A 15,550-nucleotide genomic window follows, 5' to 3' on the forward strand; every position below is an offset into this window, starting at 1 on the left:
TCCAGAGGGAAAAAAGAACTTCCACTTTCTCAAATACTCAAAATTATTTTTCAATGAAATTATTTATTACTAGAAAGTGTCATCTTCAGCAAAACTATTTAGCATCTTTCTAATTAAATAACAAGGTACTGACTTGATGTTTTCTGTCTCTGTACCCTCTTACAAATGACTGGATTATTATTGCATTTTTCAGCCTCCGCCTTTCTTCCTGTAAAACAAAGCAAGAAAACTGAAATCAACACCATAGGACTGACTCTAATTTCTATCATTTTATCAAATATATTTGCATACAATATGACTTTTTAATGAAAATTAGGCAGTAATCATTAGTAAAATTAATTATTTTAATGTCTGTACCCAATATACATAAATCAATGAGAATGCTTTTTATGTTCTTAAATGCAAATTTACCATTAAATATTGCAAAAGAATCTTTAATACTCAGTAAATATGTAATACTACAGAAATCAACATATTTTATTCTTTTGCATCACTTCATTGTTAATGCATTTTATTAGACAAAGTCATAATACTATGTTGAAAAATGTTGAAAGATTCATCAAATTCAATGACATCATTCCTCTTTCTGCTTAGAGCAGCAAACACTGACAACCCACTTATTTGTTTTCATTCAAATAATATACAAGCATTATGATGCTGGCAGAGTTTAGATGCGGGAAAAAAAATCAGTTATTCAGAGACAGTACTTCTGCCACAAGGAAAATGAGGCTTAAAGCTCATTGTGGCCCAGGAGCAAAATATAGAAATTAATAAAAATTCTTAGCCTCTTTTCCAAACCAGACATATCTAGTGAATCCTTTTATAACATCTTCCTCAGCAGGTGGAAAGAGTAGTAAAAATCACCCCTTTACAATGGCTCTGAGAAACTGAAAGCCAGCTTGCTTGAGATGCTATGGAAAGAGCTTTTGGAGGGCTCCTTGACAACACCCTGGGCATATCCCATTACAATAAACATCTATGGGAAGTGGCTACTGTAATTGTATTTCTAAAACTGTCCATATATAGTTTCTTAGGGAAAATAAAGAGTTGTTCATGAATCTAGAGCTACAAAGCAGCTGTTGAAGGAAAAGACAAGGATCAAGAAGCTGCTTGAAAAGGAGAAATTTTAACGTAATCAATCCTTAAACTATATTGAACCTATAACTCTGAGGGTCACCAGGCAAAACAAACACCGAAATGTTTTTATAAAATTCATTAAAATACTTTTTGAAAGTTCACATAAACTTTCAAGTCCCAAAAATCTTGATTTCCAATTTAATATCCTATAAAGACATATCCAGCTTGAAAGCATGACCTGAACTGAGAGAACACCAGACAAAATTGCTATTCAAGGCCTATTTTATTTTTCTTGGAAAACTCTGGTTCTTAAAGCAACTTACCTGAATAAGCAGATTCTTGAAGACTCTGCCTCTAAATCATGGACCAAAATCAAAATTTTGTTAGGCCAAAGGGGATTTCTCTCCCCAAAGTATTGACAGTAAAACTGCTATCAGGAGAGAGTTTCAGAGAGGTGGCATCTCTTCATAACTATAATGTAAGACTCAACTAAAACACAGGTAACTTCTCTCTAGGTACTGGTTTTATCTCAGAACACATAATTGTCAATTAGAGACTCCTAATTGCAAAGGTTTTAAGTCCGAGGTCACTGCTAAGATTCTGCTACAGGCAGTTTTTAAAAGCCACAGCTGATTTTATTCTCAGAGGAGCCATTCATTTTGTGAAAATGTGCTCCATGCCACAGCAAATCATTGTGTGCACATGTGTGCTTCCACTGGGATGAGTGCAAGGCTCTGCATGAGCTTTGCAAAGGACAGAGCCAAGCAACTGAATGAGTTTATGGACCACAAAGAATGTTTGCATGTTGCTAACGACTCATTGATCATAAAGCTGATGCATAGCAAGAAATTCTGAGTTAATGGGTGAAATCCTGATACTTTCATACCTGAACTTAGTCCATGACTACACACCCATGTTGGAGAGAAAAAAAAGCAGTAACTGTCCACAGAAACTGAGGAGCCACTACAGAACTTGTGCTTAATCCAGCATGGGTCAAACACACCTTTAAGGGCCAAAGACTTGTTTTCTTCATGAGCATTTCCCTAACTCTCCACAGCATGAAACCTGCATAGTTATGTTTTTTAATCAGTATTTAAAACCAAATTTTTTTCAACTTATATGAGGGGTGGGGAGGGGGAAATGGCAAAACTAACATATTGACTCAAATTCCACACTACTAATTTTGTGTTCTTCATTTCAGTGCCTATTCCTCCTTTGCATTATTCCAGACTAGTAAACTTCCATCACAAACCAGTATTAAGGTTGCTTAAAGCCTCACACAGCAGCTTCTCACTGCTCCTTAATTATCAGGTGACTTCAAAGCACTTGAGCACTTTTCAAAGCATTCAAGAATCACTGTTCTGATTTTACCTTCATGGAACTGAGGCACACACTGGGGAAGTGAAGTACTAAAGGCCAGCCAAGAAACCATAGCAGAACCAGGAGCAGAATAAAGTTTGCTGAGACCAACCCATAATAATAGATTATGGACAAGGTAAAAGTCGCAATTTACCAGCCAAATCTTTATTTTTTCTCAACAAAGACTAGATCCAATAAACACCAAAATAAAAGGGAAATTTCCCTTTGCACCCAGTGCGTGCTTATCTTCTTTTGAGATGAAAAGCACTTCTAAGGAACATCTCAAAGCACTCAAATTGTTTTGCCAATTAAAGCATACCTTAAGACTATACAGAACTTTCAAACTGAAAGAAAACATTGGTGTACTAAGTCCTACTGCAGCAGAAGTACTTTGCACAGTAAATGTAACACCAAAGAAAAATCTGTGGGCAGACAAACGCTTACAGGCTACTTTACCTCTCGTTTTCTCCTTTCTTCCTGAGTACGATGAAGGAGAGAAGCCTTTTCTTCCTGTAAGACACAAATAAAGACTCTACTGCATTTCACTCAAACCTGCTTCAACCCTGTTCAGGATATTTAATGCAGACTTCATTCAGGGATTGCTTAAAATGCATAACACATAAAACATAGAGAAAAGCAGTTAATCATTTTCTGAGTTCACAGAGACATGGCATGCAGCCCTCCCAAAACACAACGATGGAGGGAAGTTATGTCCCTAAGAAAAGGCACCAGCAAAGAGCAGCGAACTACACTGATCCCTGTCCATGTTTTGGTCTCAGCATCCCAATTACCCCAGGAACATCACCCATTTACAAACGGCAGAGCTGGAGCACAATAAGGTCCTGGTCCCACTAGGTCATACCAGAAGTCTGAGTGTTTTCCTTGCCTGGAGGGTATGTAAATCCCTGGCCCAGGTGCACACAGCAAGCTGTGGCACATTCAGAGCAATCACATCCTGTTCCAAAGCCCCATGCTTTTATCTAACTTGCAAAAAGGCATGAAGCTTTTATATTTACTTATCCTTTTCCCAAAGCTTGTCCAGAAAAGATGTCAAGAGAGACATAGCGTAAATGGCAAAAGTTTTTTCTTTTAAAATTTTGAACTCTTCACCCAAATTAAGGCTATGCATCAAAACTTTCAGGACAGTGATCTCACCAACACAAAAATACAAGAATACTAAAGTATTCATGAGGCCTCAAAACCCAATATTATTACAACAGAAAAACCATGCATTAGCTTTTAAACCACAATCTTATATGACTACCCATAGATTACAATATATAAACAAAGCTTTATTTGCAGGAGTCTCTTACTGGATGGTTCTGGGAAATTTCTAAGGAAATATACAAAAAAATTCAAAATATTGAGGCACTGTATTCAGTTTCCACTGGATGCAACAAGAGATGAAAGCATCCTGGCACGTTCCCAAATCCAGTCTAAAACACACAGTAGATTTAAGGAACCTGTTTTCATTTTCTGACACTACGACACATATGACAACTTTGTTTTACTCCACATGCCCCTATTAGCTTAGAGAAGTTAAGAAATTAAAAAACACTCAAGCTGAAAATGTACTGTATTTCAATACAGAAAAATCAATTTGAAGATGGCAAACAAATGTTTATAAAATATTTAACTACAGCTGAAACAACTGTGCTGGAATACTTTCAATATCTAGCAGATACAAAAAATGAGAGCAAAACTCTTCTGCATTTCTTTTTTGATGATACAGAGGAAGCAAAGTCATGATTCTCTTAGTTTCTTTAGGATAGAAAATACTGTAACACAGACCACCAAGAGAGCAAAAAAGAATAAGATCCCACAAGAAGGTTAACCATCTTTCCTCTAAAGACAGTATTTATGGCCAAAGACAACACTAAGTACAGCTATTGCCCTCTAAAGACAGGGTTTGTTTCATGTGTTAAACACACCACAACCTAAGGAAATCCATACATAAGGATGATACATCTCCACTCAAACAGTACAGAAAGGAACACACACAAAGACAAAACAAGTTACTAAATTAATAACCAACAAATGGCTTAAAGTTTCAGGACTTTCACAACAGCTGATACCCAATGCTTTAAAGAAGTTGATGAAATTTCCCAGTCTAGAAGTGATCATTCTGCAGACAGCACTATGTAAAGTGCACTTCTGCTTAGAAACAATGTTTTGTAATTTGCCCTCACACTTCAGAGAGAATTGAAAGAAAAAGCAGAACAAAATACAGGAAAAGGAAAACAAGTTGCTGCGTGTGAATGGAGAAGAGAATGGTATTTTAAAAACCAAGCAAAGACAGAAAATACAAATTATTAGTAGATAAAGGGAAATAAGTGGGCAGAGGGTTTATCAGAAACAAACAATTTCAAATCACTTGAAGAGGGACAAAGATGTAACAGGGAAGTGTATCCTCAGTGTATCACCAGCTTTTCACTGATGAAATGCTGGGTTTCTTTGTAGCAATCAGTCTTCAATCCAATCCACTCCGAAACTAACAGAAGTTTTTAGTCAGCCACATACTTGCTTTGAGTACTTGTAAAGACAAACGCCAGTATAAATTAAATAAAATAGAAAAACTATCCTAAGACAATAAAATATTCAGGTAAGTACACCTCACCTTTAACAAATTATTAAGGGTAAAATAATACTGTTACTCATGTTCACAAGATATACACAGATCATAACTATGACTAAAGAACACATTTAAATTAAAGAAAAATATATCCCCTTAAAGAGTTTTTAAACCAAGCTCGAATACACTGTCTCTTCAGAAATTAAAAAGTAACCATGTAAGTTCAAAAGAAAACAAACCTGCAGTAGGAAAGAGATGAAAAGAACCATGAAATAATTTTCTTCCAATACAAAGGGCATTCTATGAAAATCATTTCTTAAAGAGAGGTAACTGAAATGACCTCTGAAATCCTCCCTGAACTGACAACCAACCAGCACTGTGAAAAGGAGCCAAACTCAGCAGCTGCTTTCTGTGGCTGGTTGTGAATGACAACAGCGTTACTCAGGTGACACACGTTTGACAACTCCCACCCAGAGCGACAGCCACACTTCCAGCAGCTCTCCTGCTGCCCAGAGCTCCTCACTGCAGGAGATGGCCCGACAGGAACTCCCCAACATCACACCTGGCTCCCTCCTACTCCCCACCTTGCACTGATCCTGTGCTGCTCATGCCACCACCTTTCTTCACCTGCCAGACAGGCACACACCAGGTGAGAGTCTTCCTTTCAAAGTAGGCAGGCAGACAAGGCAGGAGGACAGAAGCATGAGCTTGCCCTGACTCTGTCACTCCTAACTCAAAAGGAGTGAAAAGCCATTCCCTGAATCACTGATTTTTGTGATGTGGTCGTCTTCCTTCAGGGCTTGCCCTCCCAAGTGCAAATGGGGAATGCACCGTTCGTGAGTTTTCATGCAATGCAGGAGACATCTGGCAGTGCCTTTCCTGCTTGATGCTTTCTCCAATAGAGAAAAGACAACCAAGCAACCTCCTGTTCTAGCATGTTGAGCTGCAGCACCATGAAAAACCCAGTTTGGGAAGTTTTCTGTGAGGCACAGCGCAAAGAAACAAGAAAGCAGAGAAAGAATATGTGACAGCAAAACAGTGCGACATTACAGAGGATGGCTCGAAGGGTAAGACAGGAGGAGGAAAGAGGTGAAAACAGGGAGGCAGATGGAGGACAGCACACAGAAAGGAAAACATGGGACTGCCACCAAAGAAATGCTGAGTAACACTTGAAATGTTAATTGGTACATGAGATAACATACACTTCCATGTACTGTGCTATTCATCACAGCAAAGTTCTGGGTGGCAGAACTGCTGCAAGGCAGCAACTGAGAACAGCTGACAGTGGAACGATGTCAATGTCAGCGCTCCAAAAACAGCAATTCAATCCATATTGAAAAAAAAAAACTGACATTGTTTTCTTATCCTTGTTTTGCTGAAATACACTTTCTGGTTGCAAAAGTATATTTGCAGAACTCCTAGGTTTCACACATCCTACACAAAGTCTGAATAAGGTACACAAATATAGAAACTATTACTCTTTTACTTCTGCATTTGAACACTTTGTCTTGAGAGAAACACACTTTCAGCCCTCTTGCTCAAAATCCAGATTCAGAAAAACAAAATGTATACATAATTAAATCCTTTTCAACACTTCTAATAATTGTTGACTCCTAAACTCTGAAATTGAACACTCCTGGCCAGCTATGTTAACTAAGCTATCATATAGCAAATAAATTTAAAACTGAAATATGCCCAGATGCAAAGATAAAACAATCATTATTTTCAGAAACTAAAAATCAGATAAACAAGGATTTTAAAAAATATATTAATAACACTAAAGCAAAAAAATTAATATTATTAATAAATGTTTGATGCTTTTTTATAGACGAAGAGGGTTTACTTTGATTAGTAGCTGAGAATGTTTTGTATTTCACATTACAAGAGGTCATGCAAAGTACAAGGCATGACTTTTTATGCAATTTTCTTTAAAAAACAAATGAACACTTCATCTTTTTAATTTCTGTGGACAATTATAGAAATTTGTATGGTTTACATCTACAAAACCCAGGAACTTGAATCTTTTTTTCTTTCCTTAAAATGAGGAACACAACTTTACAGATGAATTTAACTTGAACCACATAAAAATCAGTAACAATTCCCAAAACAAATGAAGTGACCTAAGCAATTTATAGAATAAAATCCCTTTCAACACAAGTATTCAGTAACTCAAGCAAATAAATGGAAATTTTTCTAACATTTATTTTTATTTTATTATTTATTGTTTACAGAACAAATGTGACCACTGAGAGATATTTCCCCACCTTTTCAACAATGTTTCTATTTCCCAACATTATTTTAGATAAGATGAACTCCATTTGGGTTTTTTAAATCTGAACAGTAAAAGAAATTTGCATTTTAAAAGGCTTGCAATGCCTTGAACCGAACCTCAACAATGTCAATTCCACTGAACATTCTGAGTACGTTCAGCAGCTTGAAATATTCTGCTATCATGGTACCCACAAAACCATACATGGTGGAACCAGAATTTCATTGGAGGCTCTAGAGGAGGCTCTTGCATTTCATTTCTTGAAATGCAAGAAAGCTGCTTTTACATTTATGCTCAGTTTGTCCCTATTATGGTGTTTAAGATGTATATTGTACACAGAGCTGTAGGTGAGTGATTTCTAGTGCAAGGTGTCCCTGCCCACGGCAAGGGGTTGGAACTGAGTAATCTTTAAGGTCCCTTCCAACCCAAACCATTCTGTGACTCATCATTTTCTCAGGAACAAGTGGGGAAAATGTATTTACAAAGGCATTTTTTTTAATAAATAAAATCTATAAATATTTGTATTTATAAATTTTTCATTTGGATTTGAAAAAATAGCACATAACTGAAAATAACAGTGCAATCACTGCTGTCAGCTAACTACAACTCCATCACTTGTAGCTTGTTTTCAAATGAGAATTTCAAATGTTACAGAGAGAAAAAAAATGCCTAAGAATCAAGGATGCATTAACTGTGCAGTTTCCTACTGACAGGCAGGCATTATTTTACAACATGAAGGTCTCCTCATCCTTCCACACCACAGATCTGAAATTCCACAAGTATTTCAAGATTTAGGCTGTGACACTGCAAGATTCTGGGTAAACACAGCTCTGACTCAGAATGAGGTATGCACCTGCACACAGAGCTACACCATGTGCCTGACAGGACAAAGGTCTTAGGGAGCAAAGTACTGCAATTCTTTCCCACCATTCAAAAATAAACACTCAGTTTGTAATTCTAAACTAGAATTCCCATACTGCAATCCTTACCATCATTCCACTTCCATTGTGGCATGGTGTAGAGTCAAATAAGTTATAATAAAATAGAAATCATTCCTTCCTAAAATTATTAACTATTTTCCTCAATCAATCAGTAAGAGAGAAACAAAACTGGTTTTTAACTGTCCCATCAATGCTTATATCCTACGGGCATCACAACAACCAATCCAATAAGGGCAGATCTCTCCATACATTGGCAATTTTACAGCCCACTGATTGTAAAATTTTAATTTTAATTCCACGTGTATAGAATACAGACAGCAAAGAGCAAACAAGGTGCTTCTGGAGTTCTACCTCTGCACTTCAGCTGAAAGCAGGGGGAAATATAAACAAGATTCTAATGTTTAATGTCATGCTTCTAATTTAAGAAAGCAAATCGGTAACTACTAAATTAAAATATAAAAAAACTTTCTAAATAGATCTCTGATTAGTGAAAATGTCCATATTAAAAGCAATTACTGAGACTTTTTAAAATACAGATGGAGTAATCAGTATTAGTAAGCTTCATTAGTAAGCTTCTGTCTTCCACAAAAAAAGCCAAAGATCAAAAAGAACCCCAAACTCAATGGAGTTGTTTTCACTTTCACTTTCATGACCATGCTAGCTCATCTGTATTACAAATCCTGAAAAAGTTGGGGGGTTTCTATTTTAAACAGTCTTGGGATTTGTAAAAGCATGGTTTAGATAGCTCAAGTGATACTGAACATTTGACTGAATATTCTTTTACCCATTTTTCCTATTAGACTTCCAAGGTGTCATTCATACATTTCACAACATAATCAAACTATGTGGAGCTACAGAGCCCCTTGTACATCGCAGCATTGGCCTGGGGATGCACGAAAGCATTGCTACCTCTGAGTTTTCTTAATATTACTGAATTAATGAAGTAACACTAGCCTGAGTGTCCCAAATCAGGCTGACATGGTTAAACCACTTCTGTGCTTTTCTCAGCCTCATGCTAAAATCAGTGAAAGCTGCCAGCTGTCCCCAGAAGGCCTGGTGACACTCCACCTGGCAGAAACCTGTTCACTGCACGGGACACAGGGGATGGGCTGGGAAGCAGCCAGGTGAAGGGACCATCTGCTCCCTTCACAGCCCCCTGCACAGCTGGGTTGGGTGAGGCCAATCTGAGCTGCACCCCAAGCCAACTCTTCATGCACAGCTCTGCATTTCCTGCCTAACACACCACAGACTCTCTGCAGCCACAGCCTTCCAAGCAACAATTACTGTCCTGCACAAAATGCCCAAGAGTAATTCAAGAGGTTCCCATATTGAACTCTAATAACAGCATTCATTTTTGGAGGCTACTTCACTTAAGAAGCACAAAAATATAGTTTGCCAGTTACAATTAAACTAAATTTGAAAATTTCTTTTGAAGAGCCTCATAAAGCAAAGAACCATGTTTTAAAGGTGACAATAAATTACCCCAAAAATAAAAATAAATAAATAAAACCCTCTAAAATTAGCTTATCACATTGAAAAAAAAAATCCTGTATCTATACCCTCAAACATATACAACAGGGCACAGTTCAGATGAATCAGCAGATTCTTGAAAGTAGATATGGAAGGAAAAGTACAAGCACTGACAATACCACCTACATTTTTACACTTTTGTACAATGCATTAATATAATGCTAAAATAATAATCTGAAAGGATCAGTCACTGAGGCAGTAATTTTGAGAACACTAATTTGCAGCCAGTGACTAGAATAAAAACAAGTGATGCTTGATATGGGTGGACTGAAGTGCCTCTCAAGAGCATACACAATTCAGACCACAACACACATGAATGTAAGATGCAAACAGTGCAAAATCAGACCCAAAGCTCTCTGTTTTTGTAGTTCAAAAATGCCATACAAGCTAGTGATGGGAAGGCACACTAGATTCAGTATCTAACTGCCAAAATTATGCAAATCCCCAATTTTACTTCTGTAATTATGCTCCTAGTGATAGAACTTACTGAAGCTCCCTAGTGAGGCCTAAGGGAACACTACAGACACACATGGTGGTGCCAGACAGGTGTCAACACATGTGAGCTGTGACCAACACAGTTACTGTTTGCAGCTGCAGTTCCATCAGCAAAACCACACTTCTAATAGTGTTGCTGATCACTATTTTGGTGTACCTGTACTCACATCAGGCTCCACTGGCACCTTCAGCACTGACTGGCTCCTCAAACAAGCGTCCCTGTGTCTGTACAGGGAGGTTTTGTCATTGTTCTGCAGTGGTGCAACCACATTTGGGAAACTTCCCCACACTGGGTACAGAGTTATTCTTAGCATTAACCTGCATGGCCCCAGTGTTTCTGAACTGAGCCTTCTCCAAAGGAATCACAGTGGGAAGCACCAAGTATGCAGCTAGCTACCAAAAGTATGGTAGAGGTACAGAGTTGATCTTTCTGAAGTTATACACCATTTGGGAGGGTAAGGGCATTTGTGAAAAAAATTAGGGTTTTTTTGTATGTGTACCAAAAGCTGAAAGAAAATAATTTACAATCCATCTTTCTGTAAAAATGAAGGCAATACATATGAGAAACATGATCCCAAGGAGTCTATGATGTGAAATAATGAGAAACTCATGTGATGCCTAATTCAGGCTTACTTAGAAACAGAGACCAGACAAAGTTAAAAGATAAAAGCATTTAATTGAGGGCCTTCAGGTACATTAAGGGCAAAGTCTCCTCAAAGGGCTACACCCAAGATGGACAATGGTCATGAGTTTTTCAGACAGGTATAAGTGTGGTATTTATGTATCAGGTGTTCATCCTCCCATTACAACTTCAGGTAATGAAGTCGTATTGCCCCAGTTTGCTCCCCCCCAAATCACTTCTATACATAGTTTTTGGAGCCTGAGGCTGTAGAGTGTCCTTGGATAACAGGCCCAGAGGGATTATTTTGTCTAACCAAAATGTGAAGACAGTTAACTACACTTTATATGGAGTTTATAGCTATGCAGTAACACAGTATAGGATTTGAGAAATACAAAAGCTAAAATCATAAGGCATCACATGGAACCCACATAAACACTTCCCACAGTAATCTTTGTTTTAGTATGTTTCCATAGAAGATCAGGTAAACCACATTTAGAAGTAGTTTTTAGTACTGTTTGAATAAGTTATTTCATTAGTACCATACACAGCTTCTGAAAATAAGCACCTATTTCAAGGACACTCTAGGATGTCGATGTAACCAAGATGCCCAAAGCTGCATGTAACTGATTTGCACTGATGCAGCACAAGCACTTCAGTGAACCAATGTAAAATCATGAAATCTGTGCACCAGTCAGTATCAATCTCATCATGAACCACAGCCTCTACTGCACAGAGTGAAGGTTACGCATCAATTTCAGTTTCCAGTCCTTTACATGCTAATATTTGCCCTTGGAAATTTATGCCTGCATAACATTAATAAATTTGTCCCATATAATTCTGATACATTTTCATTAATTGCTGAGTGTAAAAGAAGATGTTATGACAGTTGTTTCCTTCTGTAGGAGGCAACATGTTCAGCAAGAAACACTATGAACAAGTCAGGGTCAAAAGTTGCAAAGTACCTGAAGTGTACAGCTGAGGATCAGGGCATGTTCTGCCAACTCCTACTTAAGCTGGGGAGTATTTATGGCATTTTGACTCATGTAATGCCAGTTTACATGGCCTAATGAACAGAAATGTCTTAAGATAAACAGATGATGAATCAGAGGAAAAGCTGCATAATCTAAATACAGTTCTGTATACAATCTCTTCATATTAAATCAATATGCCAAAATGCAAACTTTGCATTTTGCACTGTCGTTTTAGTATCACATACTGGAGTATTTTTGCTCATTTCCTCACTGTACTGCCAAACCTTAAAAGTTTCCAAGAATCAAACTTGGTTTTAGAGCACAGTAATAAAAACTTAAGACTTATTCTTTTACCCAATTAAAATTCAAAAATACTAATGGAAACATTCATTAGCTTCCCACACAATCATCTCCAATGACAACGGGGAGACTCAAGTATTTTCACAGCGAATTAAAGTGACCCCTACAGATCAGGCCACTTCTAAAAACACTTTGTCCCTTCTGTCGTTCTTCGGAAGTCCTGTGCCCTTCAGTGCTCGACTAAACATTTGCTTACACTGTCCAACCAGCAAGATCTGAATAAACCATTTTGCTTCTTTCCCATCAATAAACACAAGGAGATCAAACAGTCTGCTACAGCTGGCAATTAACTGCTACCCACCCTGCGCACGACAAATTGACTGAACCTAAACTTGACCGAGACCAACCCGGCAGCCCCGGCTCACGTGGACGGACCTCCCCCAGCAATTTGGGTTGTGTGAGGCTGTGTGCGCCCCGCATCCCTCCGGCGAGGCAGGTCCACGCCACACATTCCCTCTGGAGGGAAATGACAGGCGGTCTCCGAGTCCTTTCCCCCCGAGAGACCCGGCGAGCGGCTGCCCGGGAGGTGTCACCGGCCGCGACACCGGCATCGATCGATCGCCCGCGGGGGGGACGAGCCAAGGAGACATTTCCTCGCTTCCCACAATTCTTACTACACTACAAGCCTGGGATGGTGTGGCCTGATTATACAAAAAAATAATAATAACAGAGAGGCAAGGAGATCAGAGATAAACACATCATCACGAGGGGAGGGTTTTTCCCCTCTATTAAACCTTAGTCATCGCTGCTCCCATTTCTGAAGGCCCGACGGTAAAAGCACGGATAACAGGGCGGGGGGCGACGGAACCGACACACACACAGCACGGGCGGGCGCCGTTCCTTACCTTCCTGCTCGCTCCTCCGAGGGACACCTTGGGCCTTGTTTTGAAATCCCCTTCAAAGCTGAACATGTTTACAGCTTATCCCATGGGGAGCGGGGCCCGGCCGGCCGGCAGGGCGAGCGGAGGGGGCCGCACGAAACCCCCGGGCTGGCGCCCCGCGGCCCGCCCGCCCCCGCGGGGCTGCTACCCCGTCCCCCGCCTTCCCCGCGGCCTTCGCTATCCCGGTCGCCCCGTTCCTGACCGGCGGCGACGGCGGAGCGTAGTGGGAGGAGGGAGAAGGAGGAGGAGGGAGCGGAGGAGGGGGCAGAGAGAGCGCTCCCGCCGGCCGCGCAGAGAAGATGGCGGCCGCCAGCCGCCCGCCGGGCGCGCTCCCGACACACGGCCGCGCCCGCCGCCCCGCCCCCGGCCCGCGCCGGCCCTCAGCCGCGCCGGCTGCCCCGGCTGTGCTGTGTGTTCTGCCCCGGCTGTGCTGTGTGTGCTGTCCCGGCTGTGCTGTGTGTTCTGCCCCGGCTGTGCTGTGTGTTCTGCCCCGGCTGTGCTGTCCCTGCTGTGCTGTGTGTTCTGCCCCGGCTGTGCTGTGTGTGCTGTCCCGGCTGTGCTGTGTGTTCTGCCCCGGCTGTGCTGTCCCTGCTGTGCTGTGTGTTCTGCCCCGGCTGTGCTGGCTGCGCTGTCCCGGCTATGCTGGCTGCGCTGTCCCCGCTGTCCTGTCCCCCCTGTGGGTGCTCCACGGGAAACTTCCCCGCTCCGGGCTCCGCGGGAGCTGCCCGCGGGTGTAGGGGCGGCTGGGGCTGGGCTGGGCTGCGCTGTGGTGCCGCATCCTGCCCAGACGGGCCCAGCTGAGGGCGAGAACCGAGCTGAGGGTCCCGCGGGGCTTTGGAATAGGGCTGCCCTCAGCGTCATCTGGCTACGGGAACACACTTGTTGTACACACGCACACATAAATATATATTTGTCATTTGTATTTTTAGTAGCACAAGCATATCACAGAATAAATAAGGTCTTGAAAAAGACCTCTGAGATCATAAAGTCGAACTTTTGACCAAATACCTCCACCAACTACGTGACGCATCCAGTTCTTAAACAACTCTAGGGACGGTGACTCTGCCTCCCTGGGCAGCCCAATCCAGTGTTTAATCACCCTTTCCTGTGAAAAAATTTCTCCTACTGTCCATCCTGAACATCCCCTGGTGTGAGGTGAGGCCAGCTCCTCTCGTCCCGTGCTGGGAGTCCGACCGCTGCCTGGTTACACCTTCAGGGAATTGTAGGGATAAGGTCATCCCTGAGCCTGCTCTTGTCCAGGAGCTGATGGAGATGTGATGGACACGGCCCCAGGGCAAAGACTTCGTGATCAGGGTGAAGAATGGACACTGAACACACCAATACAGGCTCCTGTGTAGCCATGGCAATGCACCCAGCCCGAAAATACACTGGAGGAAGTCCATCAGAGAGGTGGGCTCAGGAATGGGAGCTCAGCTGATGAGTGGAAGGGGGAAAGGCTGTCATGTAAAAGCAGAAAAGAGAAAAAGGCTGTCATGTAAAAGCAGCAGACCTGAACAGTGAAACTACACCTGCAGCTGCTCTACATTTCTTAGCCCATTCTCCATTTTTTCAGCTTGGTGGCTGCATCACTCCAGATACAGAGGTGGTACAGAAACAGCAACAGCAAAAAGCAATTACTCAGTCTGCAGCTCAAGGTGGTAAATAAATATAGGTAGCCAAATCCAGATTTCATTCCCTTCAGTGGAAATTTGATTTCGTGAGCTCTAACTTGTGAATTCTCACATCAGCATATCACAACAAACACATGGCAAGCACCCACTCCAGGAGAAGATGTGTGTGTTTTGCAGCTGTTCATACCAAGAGCACAATTCTCTTTAGCTGTTGTCAAGCTGACTGGCAAATGAAATATTTGTTCAGATTTCATTGGATTTGGATGATTCAGAAGAGTATCAGTTTTAAAATTTCAGATTTTTCATAAGGGGATGAGTGCTTGGCAAGAGTAAGCATTTCCCCAGATAACATCGTCTCAGTACAAGCAAGCCCAGCTTCCTTAAATACTGTTTACAAATGCAGATGGGGTTTAGGGTATTGTGAAATACCATTTCAAATGTTTGTTCATAGTTTCAACACATTGCATTGCTGATGAAATATCCCACCACCCTGTATTGAAATGATTGTAAGTTTTTTTCCAAACATGACAAGATTTTTTCAGTTTGAACTTGGTCTTGATACGTCTCTTGATACAAAACAGGACTAGTCTAGATGTCCCTAGCAGTGAATTAATTAATTTTCATTAGCACAGAAGCAACCTGTTGGGTCATGAGTTTGTGCCATCTTTAGCAGTAGCAAAGACAACTTAGAGATGCAATTCCTCTTCATGTAAGAAGCCAAAGAAACATGAAACTACAGAGAACAGAGTTCCTATGAATTAGGGCAGAGTTTCTATGAATTAGGGTTTTCCCTAATACACATTTGATATATTCCAGCTTCAGTGTCAGAAGGACTCAAGATC

General features: G+C 40.9%; 1 protein-coding gene across 1 annotated transcript in view; it reads right to left on the reverse strand.

Annotated features, from left to right (window-relative positions):
* Positions 1–13,383, reverse strand: part of UBE3C (ubiquitin protein ligase E3C) — a 68,160-nt gene extending 54,777 nt beyond the window's left edge. The window contains exons 1-3 of the mRNA XM_056485076.1: positions 13,042–13,383; positions 2,893–2,946; positions 134–208 (exon numbers count right to left, since the gene is read on the reverse strand). Coding sequence (XP_056341051.1) covers positions 134–208; positions 2,893–2,946; positions 13,042–13,107 — 195 coding nt within the window. The 5' untranslated portion in view covers positions 13,108–13,383. The remainder of the gene's footprint in view (positions 1–133; positions 209–2,892; positions 2,947–13,041) is intronic.
* Between the last annotated feature and the right edge of the window lie 2,167 nt (positions 13,384–15,550).

This window comes from Oenanthe melanoleuca, chromosome 2 (genome assembly GCF_029582105.1).
Source record: "Oenanthe melanoleuca isolate GR-GAL-2019-014 chromosome 2, OMel1.0, whole genome shotgun sequence".
Classification (NCBI taxonomy): domain Eukaryota; kingdom Metazoa; phylum Chordata; class Aves; order Passeriformes; family Muscicapidae; genus Oenanthe; species Oenanthe melanoleuca.